Source organism: Molossus molossus, unplaced genomic scaffold (assembly GCF_014108415.1).
Source record: "Molossus molossus isolate mMolMol1 unplaced genomic scaffold, mMolMol1.p scaffold_m16_p_11, whole genome shotgun sequence".
Taxonomy (NCBI): Eukaryota; Metazoa; Chordata; class Mammalia; order Chiroptera; family Molossidae; genus Molossus; species Molossus molossus.
Genome location: NW_023425346.1, coordinates 43,500,391 through 43,521,299, shown reverse-complemented (window position 1 = coordinate 43,521,299; position 20,909 = coordinate 43,500,391). Strand labels below are relative to the sequence as shown.

Sequence of the window (20,909 nt, the reverse complement as noted above, 5' to 3'; positions counted from 1 at the left end):
CAGAGGCATAGTGAATGAGGCAGTGTTGCTTTGCTCAGCCCTTACTCATTCCAGTGACTAAATCCTATTGTGCAAAATGTTCCAAGAGGTTAGAAACTGGGGTGCATACCTACATTTTAGTAATGGAAATTATAGATTAGTGTAGTGAAATACCATTTTTACTGGAAGACCTGATTTTTGTAAAGATTAAAAATACAGTTATATTAAGATTATAAACAGAAATGTATCTTAATGCCTAAAAGAAGTGTATTAGCAATTATGAAAAAATATTTCTCTGCATTTCTGAGAAGTTTCTGTTGTTTCCCATCTATTTTCCAAAAACAAAGGAAGTCCTTATGTTCTCCCTACTTTGTGTTATGTGTGATTTGTGTATATGTTTGTAATATGTCTGGAATGGAACTTATGAAAAACCGAAGCTTGGATCTGGCTGGGATGGCATACCATATTGTTCTTTTATCTAAACAATCTATTTTTTCCCTTTTTACTTTATACTCAATGTATAAAAACTATTTTTAAAATGTAGGAAGCCCCGGGGTTTTCAGGTGGTCTTTTTCTAAACATTGATTTCATCAGGATGTTTTCTCTGTCAGCTTTGCTGAAGGGGCAGATTATTCAGTGATTCCCCCTGCCCCTCTTTTTAAAGCCACGTATCCTTCTTAAGGACAGTCAATAAATCCTGAGCTCTGAGTGGAAAAAAGGAAAGCCTCCATTTGGAAGTAATATTGAGATGAATATTGAATCTGCCCCTTTCGACCCTTTTGAGCTTTTGTTAACTCATTTTACATAGAATATACTTATAACAACTGCGCAGGGTCATGTTGAGGCTTTGAAAGGGTATTATAGCATACGTAAAGCTTTCAGGACTATTCCTAGAATTTTGTAGATGCTCAATATAAAGTACCTTATCACATGCTTGTTACATGGGTTACAAAATACTTCGATATAATCTCATTAAATCTCAAATCACCCCTATGAGTGGTAAGACACGTATTTTTGTCCCCATTTACAAACGAGAAACTAGAGCTCAGCAGCAGGCTGGAACCGTGGAAAGGATGAGGTGGGGCATAGGATTGCTGATCTGTGCTTCTTCTATAAACAGAGCCCACGGGAGGTGGAGTAAGCAAAGGAGTTTCTTGTGCTTATTATTGTCATATTTACAGTCTAAGTTTATTCCATAGCAGAACAGGATGACTGAGAATATTCTGGACCTATGGATCTTGGCCCCAACAATATATACAATAATCCATAAAACTAAAATATTTATAACTGTGTTCCAAATTATAGTTAGGAAGTAAATGTATCAACTACTTTATTCATTATGTAATATATATGACAAGAAATTTTTAAAAGGACAGGTGTCTGCAATCATTTTTGGTATCAATTGATAGAATTTGCAAAAACTATAAAAATAAATCTTATAAGAGTCATGTCAGGGCCTCCAACCTTGTGAGGAAGAGATATTTTTCATCTTCCTGAAACTGTAGGTCCTGGGATAGTTCTGAGAATAAAGTATACTGAGGACAGTGGGTGGGACAAAAGCGCTACCTGTCTCCAGCTCTCCACTGGGAATCCTAACTAATGCAGCCTGTGGGAGTGAGGAAGCAACAAGCAGCCTGGAGATCTGCCAGGTAGAACGTCAAGGTCCTTCTGATAGATGGCATCCAATCCACTGGTCACGGACTCCTAAATGGAGGGCCTTGTGACCATGTGTCTGGTTTCTGAGATTGGCATGTGCTCTCTAAAGTCTCCTTTTAGAGTGATAAAAAGTACTTTATCTGCTAGATTAGAATAATTATGTTAGATATTTGCCTAGGCACATACGTATGCTATGGTTCAGGTTTAAACCATCTGAATATGCAGAAGAACTGCCTCAAATCCTTCCCCAGCTTTGTCATGAATTCCAACAATGATATCATAGGTGACTACTGCATAATAGTGCTGCCCAAAAGAACACTGTTAATATCTCTCATTAAGAGCAATAGTCTCTTCATTGTTAAAGCAAATTAGTAACATTTTGCCTGAATCTCTCAGATCAAGTAGTAAACATTCTGCTTTTTAGGTAGCTAACGATTAGAATTTGCCAACTTAGTCACTCTAATAATTTACCTAAAAGAAAAGAAAAAAAATGGCCCATCATCATAGTTTAATAGGAAATTATTTGCATATTCTGAAAATCTGGTGAAAGTAAATTTCTATAACATAAAAGGAAACTTAAATGTAAAATAGAAAATATATGGCAAGTTTCTTGCCGAAGTAACATAACAAAAGGAGAAAGAGTACTATAGTAGATGCATGAATACATCTATGTACACATATATGTGTGTGTATACATACACGTATATGCTTCCACCAGCTGTGGTATATCTATGCATACCTGCATGACATGCACACAGCTACCATGTGCATAACCTGAGGCACTGTTTTCTAGTTTAATAGTTTGGTGTCTACATTTCATAGATGGAGGAAACTAACTGTTTAATTACTTATCCAAAGCCATACATGCTGAGAGCATTAGATTTGAATCCAGGTCTGTTTGCCCCTGAAACCTCGGCTCTTTCAGCTAACGTGCTTCCTCTAGATGCAGCTCTGTGCTACCTCCACCTGCACTGCCGGAGAATGGCCGGCTCAGGGACAAATTCAGCCTTCTGACTTCACTGTGTGGGCTTCCAGCGCCTCCTTTCAGAACCCCTCTCCTTTGAGATATCCGCCCCAGCCCTGGCCAATACAGCTCAGCCAGTTGGAGCAGGTTCGATTCCTGGTCAGGGCTCATACCCAGGTTTCAGGCACAAACCCTGCTGGGGGCATGTGTGGATGTTTTTGTTGTTGTTTCTCTCTCTCTCTCTCTCTCTCTCTCTCTCCCTTCCTCTCTCTAAAATAAAAAATAAATGAAAAAATATATCTTTACCCAAACACCCGGCAGTACTGCCCTCATGTCATGATAACTACACCCCCACTCTTCAGGTTCTTATTCCTCATGGCTCCTCTAATCCTGGCCTGGCCGGACTCCTTCCTTCACTTTGCGTGTGTGTGCACCACTCCCTCAGGGCCCTGGTTCCCTTCTAAAGGGTTGTACTGTCAGTGAGGACAATGCCATAACGTGTCACTCCATTCCTGGGAGTACACTGACATTGTAACAGTGAGTTCTGAAAGTGCTAAGAAATTTGGTATAAAAAAGGCGAGTTCACAGAAAAGACACTTCTTTGGAGAGTCAGGGCTATGAGAGGACATTAGTCATCTGTGCCACCTTGTCAGGCCTATTTCTTGTTAATAACATTTCTCATCCATAAATAAATTCCAAGGAGGGAAAACATGTTTTTTTAACCTAAAAGGTTTATTTTATACATCACAGATATCATGTATCACCAACCAACAGCCAAATCGGTGTTCCTCCCTGAGTCAGGTGAATGGGACACACCACAGCCCTCAGGAAACAGAGGCGCTGCTCCTTCCTGCGCCCGCACCTGCGGTGTCGCAGATCCCAGCAGACAGTCCAGAGGCTACGTGCTCGGACAGGAAGTTCGAAAAAGATCTCTCTACCCGACCCATGCTGGCTCAGAGAAGACTCTGGCTGTTTAGATTTCATGTTTGTAAACATCAAAAGCAGATATTCTAAATCAATCAATCAATAATAAAACGAGGGAAAAAAATCCCCACTTTTCTGGTTTTCACCTATACTGATGAACTTAGTCAAGTAACTCCAATCCAAAACTACAAAAAGAAAAGAAAAAGATTTAAAAAACAAAAAAAAAACAAACAAACAAAACCTAGAGACAGCAATGTAAGGACGTAAAATGTAATTTTGGACTAAGTTCTTCCATTAATTTTACCCAAAGTAATTTTTAGTGACTCTGGTCATAAGATAAAAATGTTAATGCAAAAAAAGAAAACCTTTAGGTACATAAGTGCTTAGAATACTGGACTTTGAACTCTTTAGCCAGGATTCTTATGTTCAGTCAAATCCAAACACTTACCTGAGTGACTTTGAACACTTGTTTAACTTCACTATATTTGTTTTCTTAAAGTGGAGATAATGATAGTAACCAACCTCACAGGATTATTACAAAGATCAGGTGAGTTAATACAGGTAAAAGCACCTAGAACAGGATCTGGCATAAGTAAATTCTAATAAGGTGTTAGGTATCATTATTGTAATTGTTGTTGTTATATTGTTACTAGACTGGGAAGTTCAATAATCCAAAGGCAATTGAATGGGCAATATCTGCACTTTTTTTTTTACATTTTAAAACACACCAGTATAAAATATCAATAATTCTGACTTGTGGGGTTGATTGTTAGGCTTAAAATACATTCTTCACCAAACACTGTGATTTACTGTCTGCCCATCCCCTCCATCCCCCAAATATGTGTGCTCTAAGCCATCTTGTTTATGTAAATGGCTACAGAATGATTAGATAAACATTATAATTAAATGCCCTCATCCAGAAGTCTTTGTTTTTGTCAAGGCTAATGGAAGTGATCAATCTTCTTTACAGAGAGCCTGTGGCTGTCTTCTGGAAAGCATAATGCCTTCAATATTATTACTCATTTTAGTCCCTGGGTTACAGATGATCTTTGTCTTTGTAGTTATTATCAGTACCTTCCTGTGTGTGCTGAGCAGTGATGGTTTGTGATTCTTTTTTTAAATTCTCTTTATTGACTAAATTAACCCCTTGAGTACTGTGTGTTGCAAGTTAGATATTAATATATGGCATAAAATCAGAGAATTATTATCTATCTGTAAAAGCCAAACATGTTTTTTACGGCTATTCTTTTTTTCTATTCAAAACTATTTGGAATTACTGAAATAATAAAACCACACTATAAAATATTTATAAAATAAAATTTTTTTTAAATCTCTCATAGTCTTTCCACCAATTACTATAATTTTTGACATATTTCTTTCAATAGTTCTTATTATGTTTTCAACATATTTATGAGCACACAGTGGTTTTAATTCCATCAGTGGGCTTTGAGAAGCAGTGTGACATGATTTGACTTGGGCTGTAAGAAAACAATTCTAGCTGCTTCGTAGAAAACGGTCTGTGGAAGAACAAGTGTAAAATCAGGGGCACCAGCTAGAAGGCAACTGTAATCATCTAGACAAGAGAGTAGAGAGGTAGAGAGGGTAATGAGCAGTGTTTATGTTTTATAGAGAGAGCCATTCTATTTGTTGAGACATTTTGGGTGTGTGAGAGAGCAGTCCAAAATAAATCCATGTTTGTTTTTCGTCTGAACAACTGAAAGATGGTATTACCATTAACAGAGGGAAAGACTTCAGGGCATTTGCTCTTACAGCTCCAAACCAATAGAACTAAACCACAAGCATTTACTCAGGATACTAGTTTTCTAGAGCTGCTATACCAAAATACCACAGATTCGGTGGCTTAAACAATCATAAGTTATTTTCTCACAGTTCTGGAGGCTGGAAGTCTGTGATCAAAGGGTTACTAAGTTGGTTTGCTCCGAGTTCTCTCTCTTTGGCTTGCAGATGCCACTCTCTCACTGTGTCCTCAGGCAAAGTGTTCAATGTTCCTATGCATTCCAGTGTCTCTTTGTGTCCTCATTTCCTCTTCTTAGAAGGACACCTGTCAGATTTGATTAGGATCCACCCATATCACCTCATTTAATCTTAATTACCTCTTTAAAGGCCCTATCTCCTAATAGAATCACATTCTACGTACCGAGGGTTAGAACTTCCACATATGAATTCTGGTGGAACACAGTTCAAACCATAACACCAAGCAACATGATTTCAGAGTCAGAAGGACGACCTCTCTTACTCCCTAAAGTCTGCCTTTCTAATTGAAAAAGAAAAATTCTACCATAGGTGCTTCATTTTTTTAAACACAAAAATAAAAATTTGGGGAAGAAATACAATTAGCCTCCTGCTAATCATCTTTAGAGCCAGTTCTCATAGACTGTGAAGAACCAGGTAGGTACCTACGCAATGAAGAGATGAGCAACCTCATGGGGTGAGCAGAAGCAGCAGAGCTGGCCACCCCACAGCCTTCACTGAGACTAGTGTACGCATTCATTTACAGAACATATTTTGTTACCCTTCATAATATTTGAACAGTTTTACAGAGAAAATATCTATACAAGATAGTTTTCTGGGTAATATATAAAAACTGTTTTTGCCTGCAACTGAGAGCCATGACAGAATGTTTTTACAAAATAAACTTCTTCCTTTCCCAGAGTTAAAATATATATATATATATATATATATATATATATATATATATATATATATAATCTTCACTTGATGCTTTCCTGTTTGTTAAATAATAAATGTAAAATATATAAGCTGAACACCTTATATTATCAAGAATTGAATTTGTAAACAGAAAAATATGCTAAGCTAACTGAACTTGGCAAGTTCTAGAAATAATGAGTAGAAATAGCATTGGGAACAATTAACATATTAATTTCTGTAGTTAAAGGGAAGTGTTTCTTCCTCCAAATTTACTAGCAAGGCTCTAAGCATTCTTTTAGCGTGACAAAAACTATAAAGTATGTAGCAGTGACACTTAAAAGATCCAACAATGAATGAATAATGTAGTAACGTTTTACATAAACAAGAATAATTTGCTCAAAATTTCCCAGTAGGAATGGCAGATACCCTGAGCAAAATGATCAAATCATATACAAAGGGCCAATACTGGCATTATACTAATCTCATAAAGAATTCATGCCAACGTGTTTGACAGGTGAGATAAAGTTGAGTAGCAGAATGCAATCACATTATCTAATAGAGAAAGGTTAACATTGAGAAATGCAGGTTCTCCGTTAAGCTTTACATTGATTAGTGGTAAGTCATAAGCCGTTAACTTGTTCTATAAAATAGATTCTATCTGCTCTATAGGATTTCTGTAACTATAAAATGATATAGTTAAAAGAATTTTAAAAGAAAAGTTGTTGATTTCCCTGGAATTAAAACTTTAGTTTTAAAAATTAAAACTTCAGAGGGGGAGGGATGAGATAAACTAAAGAACTTGTATGCATGCATGCGTAGCCAAGGACACAGACAACAATGCTGGGGAGGTGGAATCGGGAGGAGGGAGTCTGGGGGGGGGGGAGAAACATTTGTAACAGAAATAAAATTAATAAAAATTGCAAAAATATACAAAAATTAAAACTTCAGTGAACTTATTTGAATTTATTTCTAAAAACTAAAATCGCTGGATAGTTGCTAGACCAGTGGTTCACAACTTTTTACAGCTGTGTATTTCTATCTGTTCAGTCAAATAACTACATGCTTTATCATTCATTTTATTTCATTTTTACTGGGTTTTAAGGGTATAAAAATCCAGTGGAAATTTTGGAGGAACACTTTATTATGAATACTTGATTTTAAAAAACTCAGTTGCCTATTTAAGTTTTATCTACTTTTCTCTGATTGCATGTATATCAGTGGTTGAGAAACAGTGCTTTAAAGAAATTTTAAAATTCCAGCAGTTGGAAGAACTATTAAGATGCTGGAAGATCCCACCATTTACAGGCAAATTATGCTACAATAGGTCTCAGAAAGGCAATGATGAGGGATACCATATTTTCAATTGCACATATGGACATATACATTAAATGTTTATTGAGAAATATGGACAAAACATTTCCTGCTTTTATAATTGAAAAAAATTATACCATGGGTGCTTTATTCTTTTAGAAATCAAAATGAAATTTTTGGAAGAAATAAAATTAGTCTTCTATTCATTCTCTCTGAGAATGGTCATCACATCTCAACAAGGTGAACTACTGTGTATTCAACATACAAACACATGACCTATAGCCATTCAATGCATCTTAAAGAAGAAACCACCAATCCCTGCTTAGTACTATCCCTGTAGTATGGACATTCATGCAAATTTCTGCCCTTTCATAGCAATTTGATGAGAAAGTATGAAAGATAAATCTATTTAAGGTTTACAAATCTATAGTTACAGAGAAAGAAAATAGTAGCTGGAGGAAGATCTGAGAAGTAACATTGTTAAAAGACACTTAACAAAGGCTCACTGGTATCTACAAACGTCCTGGCTCTATGGAGGCAGAATGATGGGACCTTAAACTTGTACCCGAAGACTCATAACCCGCTAGGAACAGTGAGAATAAAACAGGTAAATAATAACCTATACTGGATACTATTTCTACTAGCGATAAGACTTTATCATTAAACCAAGAATTTAGTTCAAAAGCAGGAAGGGAAAACAAAGATAGCTAATGTTTGGATTAAACATCAACAATAAGATAGGTTGCCAGAAATTTATTTATTGAATAATTTTTGAGGGCCTACTATTATATTCATATGATTCTAAGATGTCAGATAATCCACTTTCTTAATTTCAGATTTTTAAGAGAGGAAAACCTCCATGTTAAATGTGCCTATGAGTTGTAAAACGCATTTCAGAAATGTAAAAATACGAGCAAACATGTTCATTTTATGATATGTGCCAAGCACTCTGCTGGTATAGGAGGTGCAAAGGTGTGCCTGCCTAATAGTCACAGATCTAGCATTATGGAGATTAATCTAGTGGGGCTACAGATACATTACACAAATAAATGCATAAACATACAATTATAAAGTTATGTTGCAGTCAACTCTGGACAAATTTAGTCAAGGGTACATACAGTAAAGAAGTTATTTTAAAAAGTTGAAATACAGGCGTTTCTCTAAATCTGAGTTTTATTCTTTAGTTTTTGATTAGTGAGGTCTAACAGGTCAGTGAGCTCTGAGAACCTCTCTTTCATCATCTTTCTTCCCACATCTCTGATCAACTTTTGGAGCTCTGCTGCAGGGTGCAGTCCTGCCTCTCTTCCAGATGACTTCTCCACCATGTTGGCACCCTGACTAAATTTGCAGTCAGATCTAGCTTTATGAATTCCGTTTGTATATTTTTATCCCACATTAAGATTCTCATAACATCTCAAGTTTATTCAAAACTTCTAGTTGAAATCTTGAAGAGTAGTGTTAAAGATACTGTAAAAGAGCACAATTGTCTTTACTTGTCAAACATGATTGGTCGGGTGATGTCAATTATATTACAACATGTTCAGTTACTCAATATGCATTAAGCATTACTATATTCTACAGTCTTATGCTGGGACTATGGGAGATAAAATTGTTACATTTTCTACTTTAAACAAGGCTTGAATCTAGTGAAGGAGATGAGAGAAATGATATTCTACTATGGGTATAAAGTCAGGCAGTAAATAATATTGATTCAGAACAAATCACTGTCCTGGGTTATGTAGAGGGCTACGGGCTGGAATAAACAACAAAGAGAAAAGAGATCAAAACTAAAACCAAAACCTTCCCATAATCTAGTTCATGCTTTCTAGAAGCTTGGTAATGATTAGATATTATTCAACTCCAGTATGCTAATATATTGGAAGTTACAATAATAGTCAGACCCTGCTCTTTGCTTTGATCCAACCAACTGCGAAGAGTTAATACAACCCTAATCTTTCTTTAGCTAGCCATCTTTGAGAGCTTTAGATTATTACAATATATCTGAAGAAACATTTCATCTTCCACAGCAGAGTGCTTTATTCTATTTTTGCAATTTCTTAAAATCAAAGCAACCTAGAAAAAGTTATTTCCACAAACTCATTACTTATTGCTAACTTGATAAATTCAGCTTGATCATCTGGTGTAATGTATATATTCTTGAAACTAAATTGATTATCTTGACACTTGCTCTTGGCACAATGAAAGGAAAGCTTATAGCTTCAAATATAAGGTCTACATATTACCGCAGTATAAGATTACGACGTCAGAAGTACTAAGAAAGTCTTAACAAAATCAAAGACGTTTTGTTATTGGGTTGGTAAAACTCTGAATTTAAGGAAATCTGAGCATAAGAGGCCCAAGGATAAACAATATCTTTGAAAGGTAGGTGAGGTCTCTTTTTCAATATCTTACACTTAAGTAAGATATGGGAGCACATAGGCATGTTCAGTTTGCAAAGCTTGCAACTCGGATGTACTGCATCCTAGCTTTGACATTTTCTAAGAAGTTGTCTCATATAAACCGTGCAAGCATGAGGCCAGCAACATCAGTAGAAAACTTGAGATGAGTATGAGCATGATGGCACTTAAAACTGATTAGGTCACAATGACAAGAACAGATAACCACTGAAAGTATCCTGTGAACTTCATGAAACACAAAATGTTTTATGCAAAAGGTGAGATTATACAATACATGGAAGTAGCCATTATTGTTAGCAATAACTTTGATTTATTTTATTTAATGCACAGACTAATAGTATGCTAATAAATATATGCATTATATGCATAGCAAAAAAGATGGGTTTTGCTTTTCCAACTTGCAAATAATGGCAATACCTGATCAAAGTCACGTACACAAAGTGAGTGGTGCAGGAAACCAGTGAATCATGGTGAGAAACTAAATGGAAGGCAGTGCAGTAACCACATTTCCCAAGGAGACTATTATTCTCTGTGTTTCTCTTACACCCATTGCAGGTCCAAGAGACATTAAAACCTCATGACCCGTCAGGATGAATCAATCTTTCCATACCTCCTACCTCCCTAATTTTGGTTGAGAAGGGCACTTGGGCAATGAACACAGTGATTAGCTCACATTCCTGCTCAGCCTTCAAATAATTAGATTTCAGATGTGCACACTGTGATAAAGTATAACTTTAACTTAACCTGGTAGGGATCTTTTTTAAAAAGCAGAGATGGAAACATTAAGAAAGTCAGGACCTGTGTCTTTTCACCATGACAGGCAGGAATCCTGGGCAAATAAAGCTGTTTTTTTTATCTCAAATTATCCTTTGACCATTTGTTTCTCAGAACCCCACAATTTGTCTTGATCTCATCACTTTTTGACTCTTGGGATTTTGAAATCCCATGTTTATCCATTCTGTCTCTATCATCTCTAATCTCTCTCCTCTTTCTGTGTCCTCATTTTTAAACACACATAGCTCTTTTCCATCACAAATTATCATTCTCGTGATCTCATCACCCTCTCCAGCAGGCACTGTTTTTCACTTTCTTTGACACCAAAGTGGCCTACGCATACTTTCTCCATTTCTTTACCGCCTACACCCTTCTTAATTTTTTGCAAACTGGCTTCTAAGGCATGCCTTTCCTCTCCACCCAATGCTGCTTCTTAAAGTTAACAGTGATTTCTCATTTTTATTGTATGATGTCTATACCAAATCTCTCTGAAGAGTTCTTGATACAGTCTTGTCCCTTGCCTTCTACAACCTGTTGTTATTCATGTTTTCTTTTTTTTTTTTTTTTCTGCTGCCTCTTTCTAATTTTTTATCTATTAGTTACATTTTTTTTTTCATCTTCTACATTCAAGCTATGAGCATTACCCAGGGCTCAGGCCTTGCTTCTCTAATCTTTTTGCTTTCTAGACGAGGGGATTTTAAACTGTGATCCACAGAATGAAGTACCTTAGAAACTGCCACTAAGGGTACAGGAATAGCTTACACGGTGGACAATTACTGCCTTCTCACCACTTTAAACAAAATAGTTCTGCTTTTACCTCTTTTATTTGTTCCATGTTATTTCTTTTGTAGAGCTTATTTGTATTTATCAGCATTCTGAAAATTATATCAGAGTCATAAAACCTAAGTCTGATTTCTTGTTTCACACTATCTATATGACATTGGACAGATATTGCAAAGCATTAATGAATTGCTTGCATCCAGGCCTGTGCATTCCCTCCACCTGAACCACTCTGCTGCCCTGTTCCTCAGCACTTTTTAACTGCTGCTGATTTTTTGGTCTTCTACATTACTTCACCCAGGAAGTCTTTTCTGAACCCCAATTGACTTAGGTGCTCCTTCGATGTGGTACCGTAACATTCTGTACCAATCCCTTAACACAGCACTTATTTCATTGCGTTGTCTGTTTGTCTTCATTCCCTAGCAAACTGGAAGCTCATTGAGAACAGAATATTATTCACGGTTTCCTTAGCACCTAGCACAGTGTCTGGCAAGTAGTAGGTTTGAACATCCCAGCAGAGATTAAGTATATACCAGCAAAAATATCCAAATTAAGGATGCTGCTCTTTTTTGCAACAAAAGATAAATGAAAAGGCAAGTATCACTGTTATCACTCATTCTGATAAAACTGCTCTTCCCATCTGCCTGCTTTTGGAGTGTCCCTGACACCTCCTTCATTCATTTCTGAACCTGTTCATAACACCCTCACTATTTGCTTTTATTGGGGAATTTATTTTGTTTCCACTCTGATTTTCTTGTTCAAAAACAGAGGTATACTATTTAAAGCTATCTGTGAGACCAAGAAGAAGTAAAGTACTAAAAATCATGTTATTTTCCAAAAGTAAAGATAAAAACACATAGTCATATCCATAGAAGCAGAAAAAGCATTTCACAAATCCAGCACCCATTTATGATAAAAATTTTCAGCAAAGTTTGAATAGAGGGAACATATATCAACATGACAAAAGTTATATATGACAAACTCACAGCTAACATTATACTGAATGAATGAATGAATAAATAAATAAAACAAAAAGTGTTTTCCTTAAAATAAAACAAAAAAGACAGGAATGTCCACTTTCACCACTCTTATTAAACATAACACTGAAAATTCTAACCATAGCAATCAGACAAGAAGAAGAAATAAAAGGCATCCAAATTGGAGAGGAAGAAGTAAAACTGTCATGATTTGCAGATGACATAAAACTGTATATAGAGAACTTTAAAGATTCCACCAAAAAAACTACTAGAACTGATACATGAATTCAGTAAAGCAGGACACAAAATAAATATTCAGAAATTAGTTGCATTTTTTATACACAAATAATGAATTATCAGAAAGAGAAATTAAGAAAACAATCCCATTTATAATTACATCAAAAAATACTTAGGAACACATTTGGCCAAGGAGGTAAAATATCTAGACCTGGAAAATTATAAGACATTCAAGAAAGAAACTGAAGAAGGTACAAATAAATGTAAGCTTATACCATGCTCATAGATAGGAAGAATTAATATCATTAAAATGTCCATACTACCAAAAGCAATCTATGGATTCAATGCAATTCCTATCAAAATACCAATGGCATTTTTCACAGAACTAGAACAAATAATCTATAAATTTATATGGAACCACAAAAGACCATGAATAGCCACAGCAATCTTAAGAAAGAAGGACAAAGTTGGAGGTATCACGTTACCTGATATCAAACTATACTACAAGGCTACAGTAATCAGAACAGCATGGTACTAACATAAAATCAGACAAATAGATCAATGGAATAAAATAGAGAGTCTAGAAATAGACCCACATCTACATGGTCAATTAATATATGACAAAGAAAGCAACAACATACAATGGGGAAAACAGTTTATTCAATAAACTGTGTTGGTAAAATTGGACAGATACCACCTTCTTACACCATTCACAAGAATAAACTTAACATGGATTAAAGATTTTAATGTTAGGCTTGAAACCATAAAAATCTTAGAAGAAAACGGGTGGTAAAATCTTGGACATTTCTCTAGCAATATTTTTTCTGATCTATCTCCTTGGGCAAAGGAAACAAACAAAAAAAATAAACAAATGGGACTACATTGAACTAAAAATGTCTTGCACATCAAAGAAAACCATAAAAACCAAAAAGGTAACCTACTGAACAAGGAAAGATATTCACCAATAATACATCTTGTAAGAGTTAATATCCAAAATTTTTAAATAACTCATAACTCAACAGCAAAAAAACAAGCACTTCAATTAAAAAATGAGCAGAGGATCTGAATAGACACTTCTTCAAAGAGGACATACAGATGATCAATAGACATATGAAAAGATTCTGAAAGTCACTAATCATCAGAGAAATGCAAATTAAAACCACAATGAGATATCGCCTCACACCTGTCAGAATGGCTATAATCAATAAATCAACAAACAAGTGCTGGAGAAGATGTGGAGAAAAGGGAACCCTCATGCACTGTTGGTGGGAATGCAGATTGGTGCAGCCACTGTGGAAAACAGCACTGGGGTTCCTCAAAAGATTAAAAATGGAACTGCCTATGACCCAGTGATTCCACTACTGGGAATATATCCAAAAAAAACCAAAATACTAATTCAAAAGAACAGACTGATGGTGCCAGAGGGGACTGAGGTTGGAGGTCTGGGTGAAAAAGGTGAAGGGATTAAGAAGTACAAATTGGTGGATACAAAAAAGTCACAGGGATGTCAACTACAGCTTAGGGAATATAGTCAATAATTTTATGATAACTAGGTATGGTGCCAGATGGTTACTTGAAATATTGAGGGGATTACTTTGTAAAATACATGATTGTCTAACCACTAACTTGAAACTAATACAAAATAATATTGAATATAAACTGTAATTGAAAAATGAATAAATAAAATTATATTATTTTTAGCCCTATTCACTACACCTTCCTTAACAACATTATAACATTGCAGTATTTTGTTCTAATTTCAACTTCTAATAACAAAGAAAGGTAATAAATCTTCAAAACATTTGGGGCCACATCTAAGTAGCTAATAAGAGCACAGGTGATTGATGCACAGGTTATAACTGCCTGAACATATTGCTTCAAACATTTGTTGTATACAATTGTATATACAAATGCAACCCAAAATCCTCAAGAAAGGACAAATATAATATCCACATACAGTATATAAATACAGCCTTAGAGAAATTCTAAACTACTAGCATACTAAAACTAGAAAGAGCAATAGATCTGGTCGTATTTTTAATCCTAAACTGTGTATTATCTTCCACAGGCAATACCTGAGTACTTCTATCATAAATGTCACAAGTTCCAAAAGTAATATTACATTTCAATTCAGTGATTTTTGTTTATGTTTTTATCATATTTTTAAACATCAGTCTAATACAATTGAGACCCACTGAATCTCTTTCACCTTATTGAAAAAAATGTCCTTGGGTGAGGATAAAAATAAAATAAAATAAAACCCTGTTCCACTCTGAGAATCCAGAATTTAGGTCATGAATCAATTTAAGGCACTCTATCTGCTGAGTAACATCCTCATATTTCTTATAACAATAGCAGTATTTGTAGAAAGAAAAGCCCCACAGCCAACAGGGGAAATAGTACTTACGAGTATTGTGTCAGCAGTTCCAAATCATTATGCATGTTGATTGGATATGATTCACTGAGTTCAAACAACTTCTCCAGGGCTTCATAAATGAAAATGATGCAAATAAGAGAAGCAAAAGCTTCTTCAGTAAACCGGGTGATATAGCAAACAAGGGAGCTCGCATCAGTGGCCACAAGTATGATACACAGGGTTGCAGTCCAAAGTCCGATACTAGCCCTTAAAGACAGGTATGACAGCCCGTATTCTCTAGGAGGAGAAAAAGAATAGTAGACAGAAAGTCATTTCAGAGCAGCTTGCCACCATTTTTAACAGATGGAAATAAGTCCAATTCATGAAGTGAAAGTAAACAGACTTCTCGTCCCATGAGTACCTAAACTCAAGACTGTCTAAAGGGAACATCAGAGGGAATAAAACTCACAGGGCTTCTCAGTGTTGAGAACTAAATATAATATTTTACAAACATCACAAAACATTATACACAAATCTTTTCGTTTTCTTTTATCTTCAGGAAGAGGCAGAAATGGCAAACTGATTCAAATCAGCCACTTCCAGCCGTCCCAGTCGACCTCCAAATGCAGTATTGGGAGAAGTATAAATACAGTAGAAAAATAGAAAGGGACTAAGGACCAAAAGTATATAACACTTACTTGCAAAATTTAAACAAAATCTTTTCAAACACCAAAACTGGTCCTGTGCTGCCTAATATGGTAAGAGGCTGTCCGCCAAAGAGAGAATAGGCTATCCCAGTCATGGATGCTCCAAAGAGAGATTCGATTGCACTCTGTGTAGAGATATAAATTATTTCATTATCTAAGCTGTACAGGTAGCCTTTATAACTAGGGAGAAACATTTTAAACACATGGGTATATTCTTTTTCCTTTGCTATGAGAATCCTAGCAACCTCGGGTAAGATGTGGGATAGAAGATTAAAGAGACAGGTGGTTAGCAGAAAATAAATGGAAGTGACTAGGGATATTTCTTTGCCACCTTCCTTATCTCACTTTTCTTTTGCTTACTAAGAGTTTACATATTTTATGATAAGTGTGTGGATAGAAGCATGGCTTATATAAATGGGTGGTGGGCCTCGTGTGAGGTAAGAAAAACAGCCTAAAACTAGCCTAGGATGGGAGCCAGAGATGAGATCAGAATTAATTGTTTTGAGATACTCCATTTCCAGGTTACCAGTCCCACTAGCCCTCCAGGAAATACATATGAAGTTATCTGCCAGGCCATATATCAAATCTCTCTTCGTAAAGGGAATCCAAAATTAAATGCTCACTGATCTAACTATGAATCTTAAACACTGATTAATTTCAAAGTTCAGATAAAGCATAATACATACTATACGACCTTCAGTGGCTTCTCCCAGCAGTCCTCCAAATGTGATGACAGGAGACATACACGCGCAGTAGAGAAACAGAAAAGATGCTAAGCACTGCAGGCTGAAAGCATCTCTGAAGTCACTCCAGAAGTATGGAGCTTTTCTTTTGATATCTAAAATAAGTCCCCCAAAAATCCTAAGACAGGGGGGAAACACAATAGTGAAATCCAAATATAAAAAAACATACAAATCAAAATGCTCATTAGCTTTGTTGCCAGGTCCCAGTACCGGTTTTCCATCAGCTGAGCTGAGACTCAATATTAACCTGCTACATTTCATTACCATGTTCTACAGGGGTGGCTTTGCACCACTGTGTTTCCTCATTTCCTAACCAAATAGTGTGTCAGTGACCAAAAATTATCCCAAGTCCTCTCAAACAAGGTTCAGAGCTGTTCATCAATCAAATTTCAAATAATGAGATTTAGAATTATTCTATAATTTCTGTCCCATTTCTACATCAACCCACACCTAAACTCAGGCCTACTACTCGCAATTGTTTTTTTCTAATCGCTTACATTTTATTTAGCATAGCAGCAAGTGACGGAGGCAGGGTAAACTGACTTTTGTATACTCCCAATAGTGAACATCGGCCTAAAGCAAAAAGCAGTGTTGAAACATGGCCCCAGTTACCTACTCTCTCCTCCAAAAACAAAAAGACCCTCACCAGACATTGTTCGGGGCAGACACCTACAAGGCCTTTGAAAGAGACACAGAGTTTCCACAGCTGTTTGCAACATCAGGCAAAGGCAACTAGGACCTTATAACCAACGATTTGGACCCATTTTTCCTAAATATATTCCAATGTCTGTCATTCACAAGACAATAATAACCTTACTTAGTATAAATTCATTTTTTTCAAATACATCCATAGCCAAACTGAAACACTTGAAAGAGCATTTTAGGTAGGGGAGATAAATAGTATTGAACTATGAAATGCTGTCTAAAATTTGAGGACTAAAATATTTTGATATACTAAGAGTAAGAATATTAATGAATAGGTATTCTCATTCTTTGAACATTTAATAATAATATGCAGACTTAACACTTGACTACTGAAAGTTCTTTGTGCTCCATGGAATAAAGATACCATATTAAAATGAATACAACTATGGTTAAATTCCTACATGAAGGTTAAAAAAAAACCTATTATGTTCCAATATACTGCCAGTATGCTGATATACTTAATGGGAAATATTTATGGAAAAATATCAAACTTTTGTTATTTGTTTTCCAAATAGGAATATTCATTTGCAATCTAATGGTCCACCTCAAAAATGACTGTGCTCTTGAGAAACAGATTTACTTTGCCTTATAAAATATACATCTTCAGTATAACAGAAAATTTTGACTATTTTTCATTTCCTTGATCTCACTGACATGAACAAAATAGTAACATATCAGTAACTTTGTCACTATTATGTGAGTGATAGAATCACTCTGTTTTCCTAGTGACTACTTCGATCAAAGGGATATGGAATAGGAGAGGTCAAGAGGGTCAGTTTTCAATTGAAAAATAAAAAGGACAATTGAAACTCAGACCCTTGCAGAGAACCTGTGACATTCTCACACACACACACACACACACACACACACACACACACTCATCATCACCATCATCATCTTAGGATCTTCTACCTGTGTTTTGAGGTATCATTTGAGGTATTAAATTTGAGGCATTAAATTTGAGGTATCATTTCTGAATGATTTGTTAATTTGTCAAAGTCATTATTCAAAGTATATTTAATTTATTAGTCTATTCATTCATTTATCATTTATATCCCACCTAATCCCCAACAGAATTTGAGGTGGTTATGAAATATTAATTAGCAGTTAATATTTATCGGTTTGATAGCACTTTTCTATTAGACCGTTGTACTTATTAGAGCACACATTAGTCTAAATAGCTCTTATATTACTGTGTAATAAATGTGTTTTTCGCAGCAAAAATCTAAATCCGGAAGTGGGAGGTCATTACAGAGAACAGTGCAAGAGCAGCCCAGATGTACACCAGCAACTCCAGTAGAGCAGATGAGTAATGGATACTTCAAGCCATGTCAGCAACAGAATCTGTGGAAGAACTCTGGACAAGCGAAGATACCGGATATGGTGACCTGGGAGGATTTAGGAAGCAGTAAGGAAAAGTGAACTTCGAAAAAAATTTAAGCTACATGGCACGTTACACCTGAGAGAGAGAAAAATATTACCAACAAAAGTAAAAAGACAGCATTTGAAAATATGAAAGCAAGCAGAAAGAGTAACAATGCTTCTAGTAAAAGGAAATATTTGTCTGAACCATTTCAAATTAGGTATAAGCCTGAGGAGGACGTTAAAGGACATTTCCTCGGAAACAAAGAAAGAGAAAGGGAAGGAACAGAGGAGAATTGAAATGCACAGAGTTGTTAGAAACTGGAAAGTCAGTTTAGAAAACAGTGAAAGCCGTCCAGGAAATGGCCTTGGGGGGTAGGGAGCATAATCCTGCAAAGCCTTTGCAATCTCCTTCCATTATAATGGAGGCTGTGTGCACATATTCTCTGAGGAGAGACCCACCCAAGGGTTTCTGATTTTCTGCTCACACATTGCTGGGAGAGAGACAAGCTGTCAAAAAACCATAAAGAACCATTTTAAGAAATAAATTGAAGCTTTCATCTCGTCAAAAATGTGTGATTAGAAAAATAAATCATATAGCTCTTTCAAATTACAACCATAAAAATAAAAAATACTATTATATACATCCTACTTGCATGTAATGAGATGGAGTCTACAAGACTGAGTTCTTGGTATTTATTTTTATTTCCATCTTGAACTTGAAGCTTTCAACAGGCTCTTTTGGAAGGGGCAACTGACAGATTTCTTATTCATTCTAAGAATCTGTGAATGCATTTCATACACAGGAAAATGAAAGACTGGGTAAGATAAAATGGAATGATGTAAACACTGCTCTGACTTAATAGTAATGACAATCACTAGTAAATACAGAGAAATAAAATTGGCATTTTTACCTCCAACGAACAGATATTCAAAGTATTTTTTAAAAGTGAGATTTCAAAACAGCCATTCCTGACACACAACACTATAACGTTTGGTCTTTGAAGTCCCACACAAATGCTTTCACTAACCTTCCTGTTCGCTGGAGTTCAGGTCCACTGTGTCCTCCGTGGGGCTCCGCTTCCCCATGAGCTGCTGTTCCATTTGGTACAGCAGGAATCTTCCTCTTCTCCTGTTGGAAAATCAGGTGCTGTTATAAATAAAACCATAATTCTTCCCTTGAGGCAATATGCAGAGTAGCTAAGAATCCAAGCGTTGTTACTTATTTGCTGTGTGACCTCCAGCAACTTAACTAGTTTCTAAAAGCTTCACACGCATTAATGTGATTGTGAGAATTAAATGGGGTTTTAGGCATTTATTCATTCTTTCATAGTTATTGAGTGCCTAGTGTGTGGCATTTATTGTTATGGATGCTAGAGATGCAAAGGTGAGCAAGAAAAAGCATTCTATTAGAGAAGACAAAAAAAATTAACCTATAATTGTCAGGCAGAGATAAAGCTATGGAAAACAAAAAAGGAAGAAATTAGAGAAGGAGACTGACAGACCAGGGCTAGGGCAGGTTGGGGTGAGGAGGTGTTAGTTATGGTAGTGTAATATGCCTGGAATAGTTCAACTATTCAATAACACATTATTTATTATCTTTAGCTATTTTTTAGGTGTATTTCCCTCTTTGATTCTGGCTGATATCTTCCCACCTAACGAATGATTTATAATATGGTCCTTTCTAACTCATAGAAATCAGACTATTGCAAAAGGGAGCTTCTAACTGAGCCAATGATAAATTAACTGAGGTTCATATAAGTACTGTTTTCCCAAAGGTCCATTCCACCTACATTCGTCAGCGACAGAAATATTGGAAAACCATAAAAACCCTATCTTTTTGTGATCTTAGAGCACATCGATATATTCAGAAGTGCCTAAAAGATTATAAAAATATTTTAAGTGGTGCAATTAGAAGTTTACTTGACTGCCATTCCAAAATAGTGTAAACGTGTTCTTTATGTTTAGTGTAAACATGAAGGACAAAGGATCTGATGTACAATGGACATTTAGATAAAATAATACAGGTTTAAAACATGAGAAAAATAGGTTTAGAAATGCACAAAATATAGGAAAGGGTATTGCTTAATATTTTTACAATTTCCCAGAAACATGAATAGATACAATGAGCTGAAGTGAAAAGATAAGAGAAAGGATTTCTGTCAGCTAAGAGAGGAACTGCCTTTACAGGGAAATTATTAGCATACACTAGAAAGGGGCTTTAAGAGTGATCCTCAGCCCTGGTCAAATGGCTCAGTTGGTTGAAGTGTCATCCTGATGCCCCAAGGTAGCAGGTTAGGGCTCACTAACCAATAATCACCTAGGGAAACATTTCTTAGCTTCCAGT

The 20,909-nt window shown here is 35.8% G+C and overlaps 1 protein-coding gene across 18 annotated transcripts in view; it reads right to left on the bottom strand.

The window, feature by feature from the left end:
- SLC4A10 (solute carrier family 4 member 10) overlaps positions 1-20,909 on the bottom strand; it is a 276,010-nt gene that overhangs the window by 55,958 nt on the left and 199,143 nt on the right. For all 18 annotated transcript variants that reach the window (XM_036253310.1, XM_036253298.1, XM_036253312.1 and 15 more), the window contains 4 exons: positions 19,594-19,694; positions 16,439-16,613; positions 15,744-15,877; positions 15,097-15,342 (listed from right to left, as the gene is read on the bottom strand). In XM_036253310.1, the coding sequence (XP_036109203.1) occupies positions 15,097-15,342; positions 15,744-15,877; positions 16,439-16,613; positions 19,594-19,694 (656 nt within the window). The remainder of the gene's footprint in view (positions 1-15,096; positions 15,343-15,743; positions 15,878-16,438; positions 16,614-19,593; positions 19,695-20,909) is intronic.